This window comes from Engraulis encrasicolus, chromosome 20, assembly GCF_034702125.1.
Source record: "Engraulis encrasicolus isolate BLACKSEA-1 chromosome 20, IST_EnEncr_1.0, whole genome shotgun sequence".
Taxonomy (NCBI): domain Eukaryota; kingdom Metazoa; phylum Chordata; class Actinopteri; order Clupeiformes; family Engraulidae; genus Engraulis; species Engraulis encrasicolus.
The window spans coordinates 48,711,147-48,735,563 of NC_085876.1; the positions used below are offsets into that span (position 1 = coordinate 48,711,147).

The 24,417-nt window shown below is 44.8% G+C and overlaps 1 protein-coding gene across 1 annotated transcript in view; it reads right to left on the reverse strand.

Annotated features, from left to right (window-relative positions):
- Window positions 1–24,417, reverse strand: part of pard6gb (par-6 family cell polarity regulator gamma b) — a 61,778-nt gene that overhangs the window by 29,473 nt on the left and 7,888 nt on the right. The window contains exon 2 of the mRNA XM_063186055.1: window positions 16,403–16,625. Within this exon, the coding sequence (XP_063042125.1) occupies window positions 16,403–16,625 (223 nt within the window). The remainder of the gene's footprint in view (window positions 1–16,402; window positions 16,626–24,417) is intronic.

A 24,417-nucleotide genomic window follows, 5' to 3' on the forward strand; every position in this document is an offset into this window, starting at 1 on the left:
GGAGCCGTCTCCAGCTGAGCTCCTGTGGTGGGAGAGAGAAACAACACCTACACACACCAGCTACAGTAGAGAACACACACACACACACACAGAGACACACACCAGGGCTTGACACTGACACCTGCCGACCGGCCAAATGCTGGTAAAACTTGGCTGTGACTAGTAAGAATTTCAGTCTTACTAGCCACTTTGACGGGTAACTTATTCTTTGGTGAGACAAATCACAGTAGTTTCACCCATTGTTAGTATTTAAATGCAAGAATATTCTAAAGAAAAAAAATGACAACAAAACTCTGGCTAGCAGAAAGGCTGAATGGCTAGTGACTCTGGAAAACCACTAGCCACAGTGGCCGGTGAGCAAAAAGTTAATGTCAAGCCCTGACACACACACACACAGAGACACACAGCAACATCTCCTCTACACACACACACACACACACAGCAACATCTCCTCTACACACACACACACACACACACACACACACAGCAACACCCCCCCCACACACAATAAACACTTTCTCTACACACACACACACACACACACACACACACACACACACACACACACACACACACACACACACACACACACACACAATAAACACTTTCTCTACACACACACACACCAGAGCAGAGGAACACTCCCTCAACATAAACACACACTACTTATACACACACACACTACTTATACACACACATCGCAGGCTGTAGACCAGTGTTTCTCAACTGGTGGGTCGCGACCCAAAAGTGGGTCGCGGAGAGGTCATGGGTGGGTCGCGGAGCCTTGGTGTAAAAAAAAACCTTAATTCTAAAAAAATAAATCCAACAAATGCAACAATTTACAACTTTTATGTTGATAGGCTAGTGAACTCCATCTGTCGTCATAGATACAATCTGAATGTTTATGCGAGATAGATAGCGTGCAACCAGTCATTCGAATCTTGGTTACATTTTGAGAATTGCATTGAATTGACTTGAACGCTAAAAAAATTGGGTCGCGACCGAATGAGAGTGGAAAATGGTGGGTCCCAAGACTGTTCCAGTTGAGAACCACTGCTGTAGACGACGGCCCATGTGCTGAGCAGAAGGCGGTGAGAGATGACTGGTCAGCACATTCTACTAGACGCCCTTACAGTCATACACACTCGGCCAGTCCTCTCTCTCTCTCTCTCTCAAACACACAAACGCGCGCGCTGCACGCACACACGCACGCACACAGGCCGCTTCACCCCACTCCACCCCACTCCAGTCCATTCTGCATCAGATGCTTCATGGGGTGCTGCTATTTCACACCAACCTGCTGAAAACAAAACAACCACAACACCACCGCCACCACTTCCACCACCATCATCACCACTGCCACCACCACTCTCATCACTGCTGCATGTGTAACGGAGGCTAACTAGCAGAGTTGGCGTGGAACGTTAGTAAAACCTCCCTCCCGAAAGCCTCATACAGTGTCGATGCCGTGGGGCTGAGGGACTGGTCCTTTAGGTATGAACAGGTGCAGGAAGACCTCCGTCACACATACGGAATAATACTCGCCTGCCTGCTGAGAAGTTTATGCTTTATGGATTACAAAGGTTGGCCCTGCTGTGTCCTAACGGTAGGGCACTGGGTTACTATGCCGGCGACCTGGGTTCGATTCCTGCCCGGGGGTCATTTGCCAATCCTTCTTCATCTCTCTCTCTCTCTCTCTCTCTCTCTCTCTCTCTCTCTCTCTCTCTCTCTCTCTCTCTCTCTCTCTCTCTCTCTCTCTCTCTCTCTCCCCACTCATTTCCTGTCTCCCTTCACTGTCCTAAAGGTCTTCAGATGTACATGGCGTGAAAAGAGAATTGCGTCTGGCCGCTTGGCCCACAACGACAACAAAAAAAACAACACAATCCTTTCAGGGAAAAAGGAGGAAATACGTTTTAACCATCACTGCAGGTGTTTGTGCGTTGGGGCACTTGCTGATTCAGTGGCCCAGCCCGGCAGTAGGCTACTCCTACTAGCACCCTGCTAGCAACCGCAAGTAGAGGTGGAACTGATCAGAGCAGCCGCAGTGCAGCGCTCTGGCTAAAGTCATACTGGGGAGGGGAGGGGAGGGGAGGGACTGACAAAACAAAGAAATACACATAGTACAAGTGGAGGAGAAGTGTTTGCCCGCCACCCACACACGCGCAAACACACAATAGTCCCATACACACTAATATGCAGTGCCCAGTCTTTCATTTTCGCTCTTTGAAGGAGAATGTAAAATAACAGGATGAATGATGAAAATAGCAGAGGAGAAAAGGAGTTAAAGACAGGTCTTGGCTGACATAAGAAACACGCACGTACAAGCAGGCACGCACACACACACACACACACACGCAAAACCTGTTAAAGACAGGTGATTGACATAAGACGCACGCATGTAAGGGCACACAAACCTAGGCGCACGCACGCACGCACACAAACTGGGAGGAATACAGGTCCGACAGCTGTTGCTCTGACCTTTGTTTTTCAAATCTGCTCTATGACTAATGTGCGGTACGGTACTTACATGCAGGCTCTCAGAGGAGAGGAGGCATATGGTCACCAGAGGGAGAAAGACATGAAGAAGGAAATGGAGGAGAAGAAAGACTACACACAGAGTGCGTTACAATATGCCACCTTGCCTCCTCCACTTGCCTCCTCCACTTGCTTCTCTCCTCGTACCAGGAAGTAATATGTCATGATGACATCACTGACAACAGCATTATATTTCAATATCTTGCAAAAGCTCAATTGTAGAGTCTTTTTCTCATTTGCAATTGGGATGGTGAATGAAAAACAGTCCCTCAAAAGTTGTTGTGGCTAGGCTGACAGCTGGGAAACTTTATTGTTTTCTCCACGGAGGAGGGGCCAGGAGGCGGGACGAGGAGACAAGCGCAAGTGGAGGAGGCAAGGTCGCATATTGCAACGCACTCATACACTACAACAGTGTTGCTCAATCCTTTTCAAAACAAGGACCACTTTGTTGTCAAGGACCACCTGTCAACTCATTTGCTCACTCTATACATGGGTTCTGAATTTTTGTTTTCCCCTGGCTGCGCGAACCTACAGTAGCTGCGCACAATGCAACCTGATTGTTGGAAACCGTTGTCAGACAAACAAATTAGCTCACGTGGTTGGCTGCCAGTGTCTTGCCCCTCCTCACAATATTGTGTTTACAAACACTGTGAATCCATGTATAGGTTTTAGGTGCTGCAAATTCAGACGAGGATTGCCATTTCTTTGTAACATAAATTGCAGGCCTGTCTTATTGTAGTGGAAGAACATGTTTAGCCTTCTAATAATGTTGTAAATAAAGTCCAGGCTAGCTTGGAAATGTTGACTACTTTTAATCTACTGTAGCAGAAATCCATTCATGGAGAACTGAGGTCTTTTGTAGACTACCTCATTGTGAGAACGACTGAGAGAGAGACCTTTTGAAATCGAAACAGACATATACTAGTTGTTTAATGCAGCTGTGACCTAATGCTTAATGAGACAGGCCTGAGCAAGGCACCTAATATAACCCCACATTGCTCCAGGGACTGTAACCAATACCCTGAAAAATAGTAACTGTAAGTTGCTTTGGATGAAAATCATCAGCTGTAATTGCATGAAAGACTCGGCTTTATAGCTGATGTGCATGGGTGGTCCAACATAAATCTCTTTCCATTGTCATTGAGCAGACATTTACATGTATGGAACAATTTACAATGAAACTGATTGCAGGCACACTGCCACAACACTTGAACAAAAGCCCCCTTGACCTCATCATAAGCCTGCCAACCACCCCCTTAGTAATAAAGAATCAAAACAGACCAATGCCCCCCAATGGCAACTGAGCACCCCACCAACGCCAGTGTTACCAGATGTGTCTGATCAAATCCCGCCCAAAAGGTTCTCAAAAACCGACAAAAAAATGTGCTAAATTCCGCCCAAATTCAACAAACTACATTGATTTCTATGGGCATAAAACAGCAGAAAAAAACGTCAAATGGCCAATTTTTCCCGCTTTTTACCCACAGACGGCCATCCCGAGTAGCCCAATTGGGCGGGTAACCACCCAATCTGGCAACACTGACCAACGCCCCCCCTTAGGGCTCTCTAATGCTCCCTGGGGGGTTGTAGAGCCCCTGTTGAGAAACAGAAATGTAGCGCAGCACACTACACACAGACTACTGTATACAGCAATAAACCATTACATTAATTGCATGCAAACTGACACTGGAACAATGTGGAAATAGAGGAGTGCGTTCGTAAATCAACCCGAACCACAAACTGGTGAAAGAGTTGCAGATAGATGTCAAAGGGGGTTAACACGCATACACACACACTGGCCCAATGTGTCGTTGCCCATAGCACCACACAATACTCCTGGGTCTAAAGGAGACACACACTGGACTCTGGGAAGAGAATACTGCACGAGGTTCAGAAACAAATGAGCATTCCACTCTTGATTAATAAATGAATGAATTAATTAAAGCTCGGGATTTACTAACAAGTAAAGCCAGCTTTTATTGTCACTTTCTTCATATGCACAAGTCATACAAGGAAAAAATGAAATTAAGTTTCTCTCCTTATACCATGCCAAGACATAGACATACACAGGACTGACATTTTAGAGACTGACATAAAGTGCAATTCAGGACAGGAGGTAACAGTGATGGTTCAGCCCGCGTTCAGGCCGACTGAGAACAGCGCTGGTACCCGTTCCAGCACCTAACCTTGAACCGGCCAGCATGTTCATGTTGCAAGTCTGACAGCTTGAGAACCGGAAAGTTGGATCACAAGGCCAACTCTGACAAAAATACTTTGTGTATACTTTGTAACTTTTATAATGTTTTTCTCTGCAAGCTGTGACGACAACGTGGACGTCAACATGTTCGTCCGGGTGGGGTTGCAATGGCACCGGCACGGTTCTGGTCGGCCTGACGACAGTAAGGTAAGGTATGGTAAGGTAACTTTATTTGTACCCGAAGGTAGATTTGATTGCAGGCAAAAGTAGCAAAAGCTTACACAGACAAAGTACTGACACACAAAAAACTTGCACCAACATCCCAGTACTAATGACAGTGACAAAGGACAATAACAAAACAAGGACAACAAAAACAAAAACATGACAAGCAGACAAGTGCTCCAAACAAGGATATGAAGAAGGAAAATAAACAATAAATATATAAATATGTATATAAAAACAGGTGGAAAACCTTAAAATGTTGGACTCATGTGCTATTCAGTGTTTTAATAGCAGAAGGGATAAAACTGCATCTATACCTCTTAGTTTTGCAGGCCGGCATTAGGAGCCTATGACCTGAGGGGAGAGGCTGAAATTCACCATATAGTGGATGGGATGTATCATTTAAGATGGACAGGGACATACAGCGATGGCCAGGGAAGGGACCCTCAGCAGAGGTGTCAAAAGTAAAAGTAAAAAAAAAAGAAACACAAATCCCTTCCAACACACATGCAACCTATCATGGGCAGTCATGGGTAAGCGGTTAGGGCGTCAGACTTGCAGCCCAAAGGTTGACGGTTCGACTGTTGACCCGCCAGGTTGGTGGGGGGAGTAATTAACCAGTGGTCTCCCCCATCCTCCTCCATGACTGAGGTACCCTGAGCATGGTACCACCCCGCCGCACTGCTCCTTTGGAGCGCCATTGGGGACTACCCCCTTGCACAGGTGAGGCATAAATGCAATTTCATTGTGTGCAGTGAACACTTATGTGCTGTTGAGTGCTGTGTCACAATGACAATGCGAGTTGGAGTTTCCCAGGTGGGCTTTCACTTTTCACTTCACTATCTGGGTAACCAGTAGACCTGTGCACTTGTCTCACAATCAGCTGACTCTGCATGCTGGTTGGATCAACTTTGTGGTGGGTCCTTGATAGATTTTTATATTTTTCAGTAAAAACAGTCTATCTATCTCATTAGGTGTAATGGTGTAACAGCTATGTAATATCATGTGCTACGGCTGCAAGATTATGGAAAACATCATAATCACGATTATTTTGGTCAAAATCATAATCACGATTATTAATCACGATTATTGATTTTTGCAGATTTTTTTGAAAATTATAACAAGATGAAATATAACCAAGAATGAATTACATACGGGATGAGCAAAATAAAATGAATTGTAATAATTATGTAAAGGCAATAGCATGAAACTTAAAGGGACAGTTTGGTCAATTTCAACATGCAGTTGTAATGCTCACACTACCCTGGACTTGTCAGTGCCTGAGATTTTTTTTTCTTCTTCTTCAGCCGTTTCCGAGATCCTGGTCATTGTAATGGGGGCAGCTCTTTGTTTACATTTCAAATAAACATTTTTTATTCATTCCCAAAAACATCCAAAAGGTTATAAAACATCAGCAGACAACTAGCAAACAGCAGTACCTTTTGGGAAAATATTTGGAGTTGGCCTATGTTTCATTTTTTAAAAATGTAAACAAACGCTGCCCCCATTAGAATTGCTCATATCTCGGAAAGGGCTGAGCCGAAAAATGTGGCATCACCAGGTACTGACAAGTCAAGGGTAGCGTGAGCAATACAACTGCATGTTGAAATTGACCAACTGTCCCTTTAAGTGGACAGATTTCTGGCCAGAAACACCAGCCTGTCAGTATGTTCTGGCTTCAAGGACGCTCTCAAAAGTAGGTCACTATTGCCACGATTAAATCACGATTAAAATCATGAGTTCACTATTTTATCACGATTTTGATTATTTTTCGATTAATTGTGCAGCCCTATCATGTGCTAGTGTTGTACTTACACCACAAATGTACTATTACTTTTCTGACACCTCTGGTCAGAGTATATTATGCCTGGTCATTGATTGGTTGATTGACAACACATCAGTTTTCTCCTTTACAGAAGCACTGTTCTTCCTGTGGTCAAAAGCCACAAGCCACAAGTCATTAATCCAACACACTGTCATGCATAACATGAAGTGTAACAGCTACTTACAACACTTACTTTCCGAAACACCATCAGGATGTTGTGTTGAGCTCCAAAGCCCCACTGACATGGCACATGATTATGGAATATCTTGTATCTTGTACACCATGAATTTAGTGAGAGACAGAGGGTTCCGAGGCACTCTGAAGTCCGTATTAAAAGTCCTTTATTAATACATGGACACCATATCTCAAAATGTGATGTGTCTATGTATTAATAAAGGACTTTTAATACGGACTTCAGAGTGCCTCGCACCCTCTCTCTCTCTCTCTACTTCAAGTTTGCAACTTTGGATACCGATGAGCACCTGAAAGCGTTCACTTTATTACCGCACAGACGCACTCTCTTTTTCCTTAAACCATGAGTTTAGTTTTACTTTTGCCACCTCTGCCCCCCGGACTGACTGACCCCCCTCAACCATCTGAAGCAGCGGTGTCAAGTCCTGGACAATGGCTGACAGTCAGTGTTGCCAGATTGGGTGGTTACCTGCCGAATTGGGCTACTTGGGATGGCTGTATGCGGGTAAAAACGGGTAAAATTGGCCATTTGGAGGGTTTTCTTCTGCCGTTGTGCCCATGGAAAATCAATGTAATTTGTTGAAATCGGGCGGAATTTAGCGCATTTTGGTGTTTTTTGAGAACCTTTTGGGCGGGATTTGATCAGACACATCTGGCAACACGGGTGACAGTCCACCACCACATGCAACACTGATGTGACAGGGCCAACCATGAAGACCGGGGACATGCAGGACGGGACAGCCACACAACACAGAGCAGTGAACAGCACTTATGCAATACGTGTTGTAGAGAAGACTTATATGAAGACTATTGGAGGATGGAGGATGGAGGATGTGTGTGTGTGTGTGTGTGTGTGTGTGTGTGTGTGTGTGTGTGTGTGTGTGTGTGTGTGTGTGTGTGTGTGTGTGTGTGTGTGTGTGTGTGTGTGCATGTGTGTGTGCGTGTGGTGTGTGTGTGTGTGTGTGTGTGTGTGTGTGTGTGTGTGTGCGTGCGTGCGTGCGTGCGTGCGTGCGTGCGTGCGTGCGTGCGCGCGCGCGTGTGTGTGTGAGTGTGTGTGTGTGAGTGAATGAGTGAGTGAGTGAGTGAGTGAGTGAGTGGAACCCGCCCAGTCCCCTTCCTCCATCTTGCCATCTATGGACTATTCCAAGACTGGGGATATTTGGAGGCAGGGGTGCCGACAGGAGGGGGGACAAAGGGGACAGTTGTCCCGGGGCCCAGGGAGAGAGGGGGCCCAGAGGAGAGTGGGTTTGTGTGGCTTTTTCAAGAGAGAGGAGAGGAGGGCCAGTTTAGTATTTGAAAGTATTTGAATTATTTAGGATCTTTTTTTCCCTACCAAGTACCAAGCCAAGTGTTTTACATGAGATTCCAAAGAAAATGTAACTTAATAAGGGACAACAATGTGTGTTGTATTGTTAATCACTTCATGGTATAGTCAATGATACTATGCTAAATTTGGACCTCATTACATTGTATCTATGGGGCTGGGGGGCCCTTTCAGATGACTTTGTCCTGGTTCTGGGTTCTGGGTTCTGGCCAAAGCTGTCAGCGCCCCTATTTGGAGCCAGAGCTGGGGTGAATTTCTCGAAACCAAAGTTGCTTACTACATTAGCTACTTTGTTGCTTTCAATGCATTTTCCCATTGGCAACTACCGAAGTTGCTAACAGGCTAACAACTTCCCTTTTGAGAAACTCACCCCTGTCCTGTTGTCTGGAGTTGAACAGAGCAGACAGACACCCCAGCAGCTTTTTCAGGACACATTCCTATAAAACCTCATGGGCGGAGTGGAGTTTAGACCAGAGGGGAGGTAACTGATCCCGACACCACCCACCCACCCAGAGTTGTGAGCCAGCCAGGCCGCACACAGACAGCATTGCCCCTCACCCAATACATACAGTACAACAGTGGTTCTCAAACTTTATCCATCATTCCCCCCTTCAGAGGGTCTGAATGCTTTCCCCGCCCCAAAGCAACAGCAGTACTCGCGCAGAATGATTTTGCAATCACTGCGCAGAATCAAAGGAAAGGTGACTGGTGATACTAAACAAAGAGTTACTGCAGTCGAATGCAGATGTGTGTTCATTTCCTATGCTATTCAAATTCATGACAAGTAGTAATATAGTGTTGGTGAGGGCTTTAAACCTATTGACTTATTGGTGAGAGGTAACTGATCCTGACACCACCCACCCACCCAGAGTTGTGAGCCAGCCAGGCCGCGCAGACACAGACAGCATTGCCCCTCACCCAATACATACAATGTCATGACTGCAGACTAATCAAATATAAGAACTCCTGGTAACACTTTATTTTAGGGATACATCTATAAGCAATTATACATACAATGTTAATGCCTGCATAAGTAACTTGTAAGGCATGTACTAAGCAAACGCTAAGGCCTACTAGGTCCTTACTAAGGTTAAATTGGCAAAAAATCCCATATTGTGCATGAACAACACATTTGCGAATACATGCTCAACAAATGTTTGATTTTGCTTAGTACATGCCTTACAAGTTACTTATACAGGCACATTGTATGCATTAGTGCTAATGGATGTATCCCTAAAATAAAGTGTTACCGAACTCCTTTGTCCCAACTGCCATAAGATTGCTTAATGACAGATAACTGATCCTGACACCACCCACCCACAGTTGTGAGCCAGCCAGGCCGCACACAGACAGCATTGCCCCTCACCCAATACATACAATGTCATGACTGAGGACCTAGCTCTGGGGCCCCCTCTCTTCCTGGGCCTGGGACAACTGACCCCTTTGTCTCCCCTCTGACAGCTTCCCTGCTCGTCAGCAGACATGCATCCCATGAACCTTTTCTGCTTCCAGGACACATTTCTCTGAACACACGTGTACATTCCAATATGCACACTCCCGTCCTCCACTTGTGCTTGTGACCTCGTACCATGAAGTAACACGTCATGGTGACATCACTGACAACAGCATTATATTTCAATATGTCGCAAAAGCGCAATTGTATAGTCATTTTCTCATTTTCAAACAGAATTGTTTTGGCTAGGCTGACAGCAGGGACATCAGCAAAACGTGAGGTCACAAGCCCAAGTGGAGGACGCAAGGTTGCATATTGGAATGCACTCATGGCTAATGAGGTACCGTACAGGCTCCACCTCAACACTTCACACAGCGCTCACCCCCTCCCCCCCAACATGCATCTCTAAAGGGCCGTACACACACGTCGCTGCTAGTTACTAGCTTCTCGCTCGCTCGCCACTCTTTCATGGAACTTTCGCTGAAAGTTTCCGCGGCTTTAACTGCCAATGAACAGGCGAGAAGTACCGAACTCTACCGAACTCTGCCTTCCAATTGGTTACTCGCTTACTCGCCTCGCTCGAAGATAAAATATCTTCAACTCAACTTCAACTGTGGGATCCGCCCACATCGCATCGCTTGTACAGTACTCGCCTACTCGCCTGCTAGTCTCGCTGGAACACATTGACATTCTATTGAGTTCATTCGCTGAGCGAGTAACTAGCAGCAACGTGTGTGTACGGCCCTTAACAGGCCTGTGGGAAATGTGCTTGAGAAATGGCAGTCGGGCACAGCTGACTACCGCACTACGCTTTCTGGGAACCTATGTGTGACACACACACACACACACAGTCACAATTGTGCATGCACGCACACGCACACGCACACGCACACGCACACTTTCTCAGACATGGAATTACTGTACAGCAAGACGAGGGGAGAGAAGGGGAGGGAGAGAGAGGTGTTTTTCTAGTCAGGAATGTTTGACCATTGACTAAAATAGAGCCAAGAATGGAGGCGCGCGGTCTGGAGCCTAGCGGTGGTGGTGGTGCCAGAGAATGGCTGCCTTTCTGGCCAGCCAGTTATTTCTTTCTCTCTCTCTCTCTCATTCTCTCTGTGTGTGTGTGTCTCTCACACACACACACACACACACACACACACACACACACACACACACACACACACACACACACACACACACACACACACACACACACACACACACACACACACACACACACACACACACACACACACACACCCACACACACCTTTCTCTCTTTCTCACCCTCTGTATCTCTCCATCCCACTGCCCCCCCCCCAACACACACACTCCTGACTCTCTTTCTCAACCTCCATCTCTCCATCCCGCTGTTTCTCTCTCTCTCTCACTCTTGTCTCTGGTCCAGCCAGATGAGAGACAGATCAGAGCTGGACCCACCGGAGTTCTGAAGACTTAATTTACAACTTAAGTTGTGGCCATCAAAGCAGAAAACATTGTGAGGAAAAAAAAACATGCAGGCCAGCCATAGCTCCCAAAAATCTCCAGTGCACTCTCCTTTATCCCAGAATTCACTATAAGCCCCAGACACAGACACAAACAAACACACATGGCCACGGACACAGTCACGCAGACACACACACACGCACACACACACGCACACACGCAATTCAAGAGCAAGCTACCCAGGTTGGAAAAGCTACTTTAGATATGCCAAGTAATGAAATTCCACTTTTGTTTTCATTTATCATGGGCCAGGCATTGTTCTTTGACTAACAAAGTTAAGAGGCTAGTGGTTATGGACACATGATCAAAGGGAAAGGGAGGATGAGAGAGGGGAGGGAGGGGAGTTGAAAAAAGGTTTCGAATAGAGGGAAAAGTGGACTGCAAGCAACTCATTCAACTCGGTTGACCATGGGAAACAAACTAGCCAAGTTTTGCCCTTGACCGAAATGGGTCAGGTGTTTCCAGCATCCACTTGTTACATCAGCTGGAATAGCTAGACAATACGGCCAAAGATCATGTTGGATTAACTTAATTGTAACTCTTGTTAGCCCCACGACTGTGGCATTTCACATTAACAAAAAATTCTGCTGATTTCCGAACGTCACACAAACACCATTGACACAATAACACACAGACACACTGCCACAGTAACAATGTCCACAATGGCCTTAACCTACATTACACAGTCGGCTAACATGTTTGTTTTGAACAGGGCCTGTGTATGGTTGCGACAGTGTTATCTTTTTCAACAGAGTTTAAAGTGGGTTGTAACTCATTCAACTTGGTTGATCATGTGAAGCAAACAAAAAAAGATTTTGCCCTTGACCGAAATTAGTCAGTTTGGAGAGTTTTCAGCAAAATAATATCCCATTGTTATATCATAACATTGTTACATCAACTGCAATAGCTAAATATTGTTTCGGCTCAAAAGTTGCAACTTTCTTTTGACCCACTGACCGTGGCATTTCAAGGAAGGGAAGATAACATCATTTTTTTTGCTTTTTTTGGGCAGGAAATAAAGACCTGTGCATGAAGTGGCGCATGTTGTGTGGTGTGGACAAAACTGTAGCAGCAGCACTACTAGGTCAAGGTCGACAGGGTCGCATTAGAGTCAGGGGGAGCATTGTCTATGTTCCCACAGCCAATTGGTCCCACATCACTGAGACTTTCAACATGGATTGAATTTTAGGCCCACTGGTTCTCACATTTCTAAGAATTTATTTGAATTGAAGCCCCATGTGCCATGTTCCATGGCAAATAGAAAGGCCTGTTCTCTTGGACAGGAGTTGGGGAACATAGGGCCTATATTTGAATAACTTCTTAAAAAATGTGGGAACATGTAGCAGCAGGAATAAGCTGTGGGACCACTGTGGGACTCTGAGTGCGTTCCAATATGCAACCTTGCGTTCTCCACTTGTGCTTGTGGTCTTGTACCAGGAAGTGCTTGTGGCCTTGTATCAGGAAGTAATATGTCATGATGGCATCACTGACAACAGCATTATATTTCAATATCTCGCAAAATCTCAATTGTAATCTCATTTTCTCATTTGAAATTGGGATGGTGAATGAAGAATAGTACCCAAAAATTGTTTTGGCTTGGCTGACAGCTGGGAAAATTGTTTTCGCCACAGAGGAAGGCACGGGAGACGGGGCGAGGCCACAAGCACAAGTGGAGGACGCAAGGTCACATATTGGAATGCCCACACTGACTAGCTGCTAATGCTAACTCACCTCAGACAGAGCTGAAAGTTGTGGGAAGGACTCCTTGGCCACCATCTGTGCCACTGCTTTTCCAAGCCTGCTCTTCTCTTCACAGGCCGTGTTTAACGACAGCTTTTAAACTTTACCACACGCTCACTTTGAAATGACCAGCTGATATGCTACCAAGGCACACCAGCCTTGAAACACTATAAAAAGCACTCTCGTCTCCAGTAGTATTATAACTAATGTTATCCACAGTAGCCTACAGAACTTAAACAAACACAAGCAGGATGAATCCGGTCAAATTACGCCAAATAAAGCAGTAAATCAACACTATGTAAATCAACAATACATACAGTGTGAGAAAATAGTTTCCTATGAGTTTTTATTTTCAAATAATTTGTGCGGAGGGAGACATGAGGTTATTGGCCTTGACTGTGACTGATAGGCCAGTGCTGCTGCATGTTTGCCCGGGCCTCAGAGGCCTCATGTTAGCAAACACCTGCACTGAACCCTTAAAAAACAAACATGTTTTCAAACGTTTGCAGATTTAAATGCACACGTATACTCGCTAACAGGCCATGCACGTGGTGAACACGCACATGGTGCATATCAAATTTTTCATATACAAAAGACTCCAGGCTCTTCTATTAGATAACTTACCACTACCTCATGGTTAGCTTAACCTAGCTTACTATTTAACCAGCTTTGTGGAACAGCTAGCCAGGCTGCACGCTCCTAGTGACGCAACACCTTCGGCGATTGCAAGTCTATGATAATCAGGCAATGGAATACCCCCCTGAGCTTCAAACTAAAGCCCAAGTTCTCACGGTGTCTACTATCTGCAATCTTGTTCTTCACTAGATGGAAGCTGCTGCTTAATGGAATGTTCTGAGCAAGTTCCAGAACGCCCCCCAGCCGAGGCCCTTGTCCAATGACATTTGCATGAAAAAGGATTAGCTGAACACAATTAAGTGGGAACGGGTACAAATTAATCAGATGCAAGAATTACTCTTGGATGCCACCATGCTTTCATCTCATTCACTCATTTCTTTCTTCATTTCATTTCGTGCTTGTTGTGAATGCGCCCGTATGCAAACGCATGACACACCCCTACGTCATGTCAGCTACCCTCCCCTGCCCCCCGACCTACTTCAAGAGAAGAGCTGAGGCCTTTCCTTTTGGCAACAGATAGGACGACTTACCCATCAGACATACTCACACACACACACACGCACGCACGCACGCACGCACACACGACCCCATCCTGCAGAGTCTAAACCAGTGTTTCCCAACCTATTTTGTCCTGCGTACCCCCTAAGCCATTTTATCATATGATGAGTACCCCCTCGCCCTCACACATGCTCTGTTCCTCTATCCCAATGTGACTAAACTCAATATATTTGCTATTATTACATTTTTCCGCGTACCCCCTGAGGTGTGCTCGCGTACCCCTAGTGGTACACGTACCCCTAGTTGGGAAACACTGGTCTAAACAAACGTCTGCAGACGTATACTGTACACATGACCTTCTCTTTAATAATTAAAAAAAAAATCTGTATGAAATGAACTTACAGGAACGTAATAGGATCTGTGTAGTGTAAATTTCACCATGACAGGAACAGACAGGAAAAAGAGCAAAAGAGTACGAGATAAAGAGAAAGACGTAAAGCAAGGGAATGGGTTAATAAAAAACAACAAACCCAGACAGAGGGAGAGAGAGAGAGAGAGAGAAGGTGGGTGATCTGAGGAAAGAGAGCAGGAGTGAAAGAGAAAGAGGGCGGCTGACTTCTGTGACACAGCGAAGCGAGAGAGAATGCTGATATCAGCAGCTACCAGCAAAAAGATTTAAATGAAAAAACAAAATAGGCCTTGGCCGTAGCTCAAGAGGGTAAGGCACCATATGGTTATGCCAGGGTCCAGGGTTTCATTACAGCCTAAGGTTATATGCATACTGTATATACAGCCGCGGAAAAAATGAGAGACCACTACCAGAAAACTACCAGAAAAACTGGTAATTTCGAGGTGGTTTCTCAATATTTTCAATATATGTATGTACACACACACACACACACACACACACACACACACACACACACACACACACACACACACACACACACACACACACACACACACACACACACACACACACACACACCACAAAATAATAAAAAGAACAGCAGAGTATGCTAAAAGTATGGACAGACAAATCCTTTGCAAAACATCTTCACAGACAGTCACAACAACTACGTAGCACTCCACGAGCCGACCCAAAGCAGCCCCCTGGACATTTTAATTGTTTGGGGGATAGACTGAGTAGAAATGAAATGAGCCCTTCCTGCATTAACGGTAAGGGACGTACGTCTGTGTCCTGGGGTCACGAGAGAAAGAAAAAAAACAATCCAGGAAATGAGAGCGTGGGATAGGACCAAAGAATACACAGACAGAGTGACACAGACACACACATAGACAGAGAGAGAGAGAGAGAGAGAGAGAGAGAGAGAGAGAGAGAGAGAGAGAGAGAGAGAGAGAGAGAGAGAGAGAGAGAGAGGGAGAGAGAGGGGGAGAGAGAGAGAGAGAGGGAGAGAGAGAGAGAGAGAGAGAGAGAGAGCGCTGCATCTCAAACTTTGATGTTAAAAAGAAAAAGTCTGAGACAAAAATGTGAAGAAATAAAAGCACCTTCAGCTGTAAAAAAAAAAAAAAACCCAACAGACAAACAAACAAAAAAAAACACTTGAACTTGGTCAGCCTTTGGCTTACAGCAGTGGTTCTTAACCTTTTTTTCTTAACGCACCCCCTTACCTGTGCCGAAGAGAAGTCGCGCACCCCCAACCCAAACTTCTACATACATGCTAAAAATGATTTTAAGTGATTAATTGCAATAATTCTTGCTTGGGACATTAATCAATACCTTAATGACTTTAAATGGGGACCAAACATAGTCCAAATGGGATAAATGCAGAGAAAGAATTTCCCCTACCTAGGGGACCAAAATTGGCTCCAATCCAAAACATGTTTTAATTTTGTCTTAAATTGGACTAAATATAATGTTTCCAGCCAAAATTTTGGTCGCAACCTCAACACAATCAAAATCCCGCGCACCCCCTGAAATCTCAGGCGCACCCCCAGGGCCAGGGGGTGCCCGCACCCCAGGTTAAGAACCACTGGCTTACAGCATAGCCCACTTTCTGTGACGCCGGGGACGCAAACCTGGCACCGGGTCAACTATATTGGTTCGGCAATGGGAGGCACAGCACGATACCGCTGGACTAAAGGACCAGTCCCCCAGCCCAACGGCATCAACACTGTATGAGGCTTTGGGAGGGAGGTTTACTAACGTTCTCGCCAACTCTGCTAGTTAGCCTCTGTTGCACCAGCTCCCAGTCTCTTTCAGTCAAAAGCCCATTCAAAACCCCTAAACTCTGTGTTTTTTTTAGTTCCTACCTTGCTTCTGGATGAAGACGCGGAGGAGGGGGTGTGCGGAGGTGACGGCCTTGCAGAAGTTGTCGTCGTTGTTGATGGGCAGCAGGTCTCCGTGCACGTCGGCGTAGCCGATCATCACCTCCATGTTGGCGATGCGGTGCACGTGCATGATGAGCCGGTAGAACTCCTCGAACTTGCCCGGCTTCACACGGTCCACCGAGAAGCGCCGGAACTCCGCGCCATACTGTTACGGACAGGGGAAAGGAAAGGAAGACACATTTGAATTAGAGTTTATTAGAGTTTATTAGAGTTCATTAGAGTTTACTAAAGTAGACAGTAGAGTGGACAATTCGAGGGGTGAAGAGGGGAGGATGGCTATAGGCATACTGCCATACTGTTACGGACAGGGGGAAGGAAAGGAAGACACATTTGAAAAAAAGAACATACAGTACACATAGGTTTTAAATTTTTGTTGTCCCCTGACTGTGCGAAACTAACTACGCACAACTCAACCTCTGATTGTTGGAATCCGCTGTCGGTTAAAAAATTAGCGCACAGTGGTTGGCTGCTAGCATCTTACCCCTCCTCAAAACATTGTGTTTACAAACATGGCGAACCCAAATATTGTTTTTCTTGCCTTTATTAGAGTGGACAGTTTGAGAGGAGACAGGAAGGAGACACGCAGCTTTGTGAGCTCTAGTACGAGGTCTGGGAGAGCATGCGTTGGCTCCACCTTCAGAAAGCATGACTGTATACATCATTCTGCTCGCCCTCGCCACCAACACATTCCTTCAAAAAGGATTTCTGTTAATCTCTAAAGCGTCTTTAATATAGTCTACAATAACCGGTAATCTGTCCTGCGACTCCTCAATGCGAGCTGCCATTGATGTTGAATCAATAAAGGCTCCTATCATTTTTTTGACTGGAGAAATAGAATCCTCCTACAGTCTCCCAGACCTCCGTGTGTGTGTTGGAGCTCCACCAGGGGAGTCCAGAACCACACACACACACACACACACACACACACACACACACACACACACACACACACAGAGAGAGAGGTGTGGTGAGAACCAGGCTGAAGACCGGGGAGGACTGGGAAACGACCTTGGGCCGGAATCAAACCCAGGTTTTCGGTGCAGCAGTCAGTGCATTAGCCGTTGAAGCCACGTCGAAGCCACGTCGAAGCCACGTCGAAGCCACGTCGAAGCCACGTCGAAGCCACGTCGAAGCCACGTCGAAGCCACGTTGAAGCCACGTCGAAGCCAGTGGGCCCCCATTTGAATATTACCAAAGTACACGAGACAGTTTGAGCCTTTCAGCAGTCTGCCTGTGCCTTTCAGCAGTCTGCCTGTGCCTTTAAGCAGTCTGCCTGTGCCTTTAAGCAGTCTGCCTGTGCCTATGTTAGTTAGCTGTGTCGAATTGTTCTTGTCTGGTCTTGTTGTCATTTGCAGACCTCTCACACAGCAGGGTATATGGACGTGTCTAGAGATGCTCATGTCTACACACACGCTCACACATTAGCAGAGGATTTATGTAAACATGACAGCGTCAACAAAAGACACGGCTGTTTTATACAATATTCTCTACTAGGACCCTAAGAAGGGCAAGGGCACAGACTAAACAGTCTTTTGTCTAAACACTCCACAGCCTGCTAGAACACACCACCACACTCCTGGCCTTGACACACACACTCAGGGTTCCCACTCTTTTTCAAAAATCATTTTCCAGGATATTTCCAGGACATTTCCAGGACTATTTTTGGATAATTCAGGACGGATATTTCATCCGTCGGACCCACAATTTGGACATACACAGCGACACACAATGCATTTTAGAGACAATGTGACTTTAAGGTTGAAATGAGTTGTAGTGAATGAGTACAGTGTGTTAGGGAAGAGGGTACGTCCAAAGACGTCATAAGAGCATAGTATGGCATGGCCGCAAGGGGAGTCACTTTCTTCTTGTGCAGTTAGTACTAAGGAGACTAGTGATAGGGATATTACATTAAACACTGACAACTGGATCTCCTCTCTCGACCAGTTTTGCGAAGTTACAGAGTTCAGATTTTATCAATTATGGCGTTGCACCCACTTTAAGCAATGTCCTCGGACTACACCTAACCCAATGCATTTTCCATTGAGTGATACTTCTTATCCAATGTACGTTAATTGCTTAGTACTGGCGGCAAGGTAAAATGCAAAGTCACTACCCGGTCAGTACCCGGGCTACGCCCCCGTACTACACCGTGGCTAATGCAATTTCCTGCGAATAAGCGTTCTTATCCATTCTATGTTCTTTGTCCAAAGGTATTGACCCGGGTTGCGGTTGAAGATCACCAGCTGTCCCACTAGTAGGAATCTGCTGGAGCTTGGCAACCAAACCCCTATGTCAAATTTCGCAAGCCCAGCACGTGCAGCTTCTGTTCAATTGAAATGCTTTCTGATCCACAAAACGTTTATTCGGAATTAAATGAAAGTGCAATGTTAACTCACATTAATGTCACATTATCTCAGAAATTAATACCTTAATAGTCTCTCTCTTATCGCAAAAATGAGTGTACTTGGATTTAAATGCATTCTCCACTTGACTTTGATTTTTTTGCTCACCAACCATTGTGGCCAGTGGTTTCTGTCTTTCTGCAAGCCAGTTTTGTTGCCAGTTTCTTTTTCTCTGGAATATTCTTGCATACAAACAATTGATGCGACTACTGTGATTTGTCACACCAACGATCAAACAAGCTTTCAAAGTGGCTAGTAAGACTGAAAGCTCTGATCTCCAAAAAAGATAGCAGTACAATTTTTTTTAAGGAAGTGCTAGCACTGCCTATTTGTAGGCCTATTATGACCGTAAGCAGGTTTTCGAGAGATAAATAAACGCCATGATATCAGCTAGCGACTTTTCAGCAAGTCTAGCGACTTTTGGCAACACTGAGTCAAAGAATATGACTGTGTATAAGTGCAATCAAAGATGGCAACCTGACCAAACTTTGTGTGTGTGTGTGTGTGGACAATAATGTATTCAATAGGTGGATATAAATTGAATCGTCATGTCTAGACTCGGAGAAGAGTAACAATTATACCACAAACAAAATCGGGAAAAAGTTGAAGGGAAAAAAATCCAGGACAAATATTTTTTTCCAGGACATTTGGTGAATTTCCAGGACTTTCAAGGACTTGAAAACACATCTCTAAATTTCCAGGTTTTCCAGGTTTTCCAGGACGTGTGGGAACCCTGACACTGTTAGACTAACTAAATGCTGCAGCAGCTGTACTGGGGATATTGCAACAAAGTTTGGACATGAGAGGTCCGCACACATAAAATCCTTTTTGTTTTCTTTTATTATTTCCTTGAGCCATGAAATAATAAAAGAAAAAGAAAAAAAGAAAAAATGATAATTTTGAGTGTGCGGACCTCTCACTTCAACACTACAGTCAGTCTTTGTCCTGCACCTTTTCCTGGGATGTGCACAATCTTTACCTTTAACAGATATTGCAACACAGCTCATAGGCGTGTGCACAAATATGCGCACCCAAAAGAAGGTATACCATTAATATGAAGTAGATCTCACCTTTGCAGCACAAACTGGTTTTACTGACTTTGGAATCCCTTCAGTCACCAAGACAGACATGATTGGTCATTAAAATGTTATTTATCATACAAAATAGCAGACGAGGCTTATCCTAAGTTCTGTCTTGGAGAGTGGAATATGGTGGGCTCTGAACAAACTGTAGTTTGTTGAAAAATAGTTAAAAGGGCATGGCTAAATGATGGTAAGAATGGCAACAGGCACACTACAGCACACCTCCATAGAATTACAAGACCATAGCTGCTTGTAGTGCAGACTTAGACATATACTTTTCACAAGGCAAACGCTCATTGGATAGGTAATGCATAAAAAGGCTGTCCTGTGTATCCATCAAAAATAGGTTGTTAAACTTATGCAGAAAGCTTATCTGGACAAGCTAAAAGCATTTTGGGAAATCAAATCATAGTGTGGTCAGATGAGGCTGAGTTAGAAGTATTTGACCTTAACAATGGGAGGTGGATATGGCAAAAAATGCACCCATCAATTCTATGACCTCTGGTCTAAAACACACCCTACTATAGGTCTGCATGGATAGTATACACACTGTAAAACTTATTACAGTTAAGGGCCTCACTAATTCTTTTCAAATAGCATATTTTTCAACAGAATGTTCAAGTGTCAGTCACGAAATTAGAGCTGAGCAGAGTTTTGACTTTCCAGCAGGACAGAGTTTGCACTGCACTGATCAAAATTCAACAAGGAGTTAATGCGAAACAACAAGTACAATGTATTGAAATGGTCATACCAATCTTGAGATATCACTATCATTGAAAAATAATGAATTTATTTGAACCAGGTTGTCTAAAGAAGACAGATGATTAACCTGACTGAATTAGAGGGGTTCTGTATAGAATAATTGGCAACTATTCAGTAGCACCAGGCAGTTGGAACTTGTCTTCTTGTATAGCAAGTATTCAAAGGCCATTAGATCAGCAAAGGTGAGCTCTACTTCATATTAATGGTATACCTTCTTTGGGGTGCCCATACTTATGAACACGCATATTTTTGTTTAAATCCACATAAAATTCTTTCTATAACACCTATGAAAATTCTTCCACTGCTGAAATGTTTCTCTTTCCCTACAGTTTAACATATGTTAAAAGGAAGTTGCTACTTTAAAAGCTCAACGAGAAATAAACCGATGTAATGATTTCCCAAAAGGGTGCCCAAACTTTCTCATGGCTATACTGTGTATAAAAAACACACCTAGTTGTAGGAACACTTGCCAGTGGGCAGGCTCAATGGAGTGTCCAGACCTGTCAATAAAACAGTGACCCGTTCACAAAAACTTGTTTTATTTGTTCAGCTTCTGATCAGCGGAGCTTAGTCAGCATTTTCAGTCAGCACTTTCTACACCTCCTACTGAAACTAGTGAAGAAGAGACAATGGCCGGGAATGGGAAGATTTTATCATTTCCTCTGTATTCCCGGAGACGGTGTTTTATTGCTGGACAGTCATTGGACCACTTCTTGTCTTGATCTGTGAGTCAGTGTTGTCAAAAGAGGAAACCGCGACCACACACACACGGACACACACACACCATGGACACCACAAAGGCTCAGAGACAAAAAGGGACAATATCCAAGCCAGTGTGAGTGTGTGCGCATTTGCGTGTGTGTGTGTGTGTGTTTGTGTGTGTACGTGCACGCGAGTGAGTGAGTGAAAGGGAGAAAGTGTGAAAGGGCCGACAGTGTGAGGGGGGAGTTCACTCACACACAAACAAACACACAGCACAGAATGAAGCACTGGACAAGAGATTAGGTAGGTAATGGGTGTCACGACTAAGCACTTTCAGTGACCCCCACACACACACACACACACACACACACACACACGTAAATGTGTACTTGTGGAATGCCGTACTCTAAAAACAACCAAAGCTCAATTCACATGCATGCACACACTGTACACACACGCAAACACACAGCCAAAACAAAAATCAGAGCGCACAAGACCTTTGCTCAGATCAAACATGCAGCCTAGCAAAACCCCTAACTATCCCAAGTGCATGGGATTCGAAGACGCATGAGCATCAAGGCACGCACGCACGCACACACACACGCACACACGCACACACGCACACACGCACACACACACACACACACACACACACACACGCACACACACAAATCTGTCCCTGTTGCGGTGATTAGTGAGCAGGTTGTAGAGATGTATAATTATGGCCTCTGACCAGTGTTGCCAGATTGGGAGGTTACCCGCCCACTTGGGCTACTTGAGATGAGCGTCTGCGGGGAAAAACGGGAAAAATTGGCCATTTGGCGGTTTTTCCAGCCGTTTTGGGCCCATAGAAGTCAATGTAAGTTGTTGAATTTGGGCGAAATTAGCGCATTTTGGAGGTTTTTGAGAAGCTTTTGGGCGGGATTTGATCAGACACATCTGGCAACACTGCCTCTGACATGAAAGGCAATTTCACAGCCCCAGCGAGCGACACACTGCTCTACCACCAAAGCACTGGAGGTGTGAGCGAGGTGTGTGTGTGCGCTTGTTTTTTATTTACAGTGTACACGTAACGTTCATACATTCTCATGTCATACATGTGGAGAGACACACTTGGATAGTAATGGTGGGGTGGCGTCCGCGCCAATGTCTTATCCTGAGCGTAATTCTTGGTGCGTAAAAGTTTTAACTGGGAACACTGATGATGGGCTAGACCCGAAACCTTTGTCCCCTGTCGGTCTGTTTTATTTACTTTTTTCAGCTTTGTTTAATACAGTTTTTGATTCTGCATTCAGCTCCAGTGTGCGACTCCTTTCTTCCCTTTCACTCGAGAGACACACTTGCACATTACATTTAGAACACACTTTTATCCGAACGTAATTAAACAAGGTAGAGCTGGGCAATATGACGATATAGATCATTATCGTGATAGAAAAGTATTTATCGTGCCCTTTCTCCTCTATCGTTTATATCGTGATTAATATTAAATTGTATACAATTGATAAAATAAATTATTTAATTACATTTCATGTTGTCTCTATACATGCTCTAAGTTCATGTAACTGTAAAAATAAGAATAAAAAGATTCATTTTAAAAAAACGCGGCTTTGCGACACAAGAAAATATAGAGAAAATAAAGACAATAACTGAAAACATATGTAATTGTGCTATATCGTGATATAAAGTAACCCATATCGTAATATGGGTTTTTTTCAATATTGCCCAGCCCTAAAACAAGGATATATAAAATAAGATTAGCTTAATCACCAGCATACATTACATACACTACACTTAGGCGCACGCACACACACACATACACACACACACACACAGAACACACACGCACATCCACACACACACACACACATCCGTAAACACACACACAAACAAACGCACATCCACTCACACACACACACATCCGTAAAAACACACACACACACACACACAGCAGTGATTAGTATGTGAGCAGCAGAGGTGTAATTTGGTCCTCTAAATAAAGGCCGAGCACACACACACACACACACACACACACACACACACACACACACACTCCTCTAAATAAAGGCCGAGCCCTCAGCAGCGGCGGCAACACTGCTCTGTCATTAGGGCATCACATCTCAACACCGGAGCTGGGGAGTGTGTGTGTGTGTGTGTGTGTGTGTGTGTGTGTGTGTGTGTGTGTGTGTGTGTGTGTGTGTGTGTGTGTGTGTGTGTGTGTGTGTGTTTCTATAAACAGTATACAGTATGTTTCTGCATCCAAAAGTCCCATGACACAAACTTTTGGGAGACAATATGGTTATGGGGTTATGGTACTGTATGTCAAGTCACAGGCTTGACTTGAGCATGGGATTTGTGTGTGTGTGTGTGTGTGTGTGTGTGTGTGTGTGTGTGTGTGTGTTCAGTTCAGTGTTGTGTGTGTGTGTGTTAGCGTACGTGTGTGTGTGTGTGTGTGTGTGTTAGCGTGCGTGTGTTTACGTGTGTGTGTGTGTGTGTGTGTGTGTGTGTGTGTATTTGCACTGGGCTAGGACTGCGTGGCACAGTCGGTGCCTGATTGACACAGTCATAGAGGAACGCTTGCTCAGTGTGTGAAACTAGACTCACTGCTGGCTGACTACATAAACACACAGCCAGGTGATCATGTCTGTGCATGTATGTGTGTTTCTGTCAGGGTTGCCAGATGAGGCTGATGATTTCCAGCCCAAAAAATGCTCAAAACCCGCCTAGAAGCACAAAATCCCGCCCAATTTTATTGATTTCTATGGCTAAAATTGGGCGGGTTTTTCTGCTAAATACCCTTTTACCCGCACACGGCCATCCTAAGCAGCCCAACTGGGCGGGAAACAGCCCAATCTGGCAACACTGGTTTCTGTGTCACTACGTCACTTCCCTTTCCCCCACAGACCGACACCTCACATCGAAGATAAGATACAGCCTACATCTCTCTTTTTTAGCGACATTAACATTTTATTATTAGAGAGATTATAGTTTT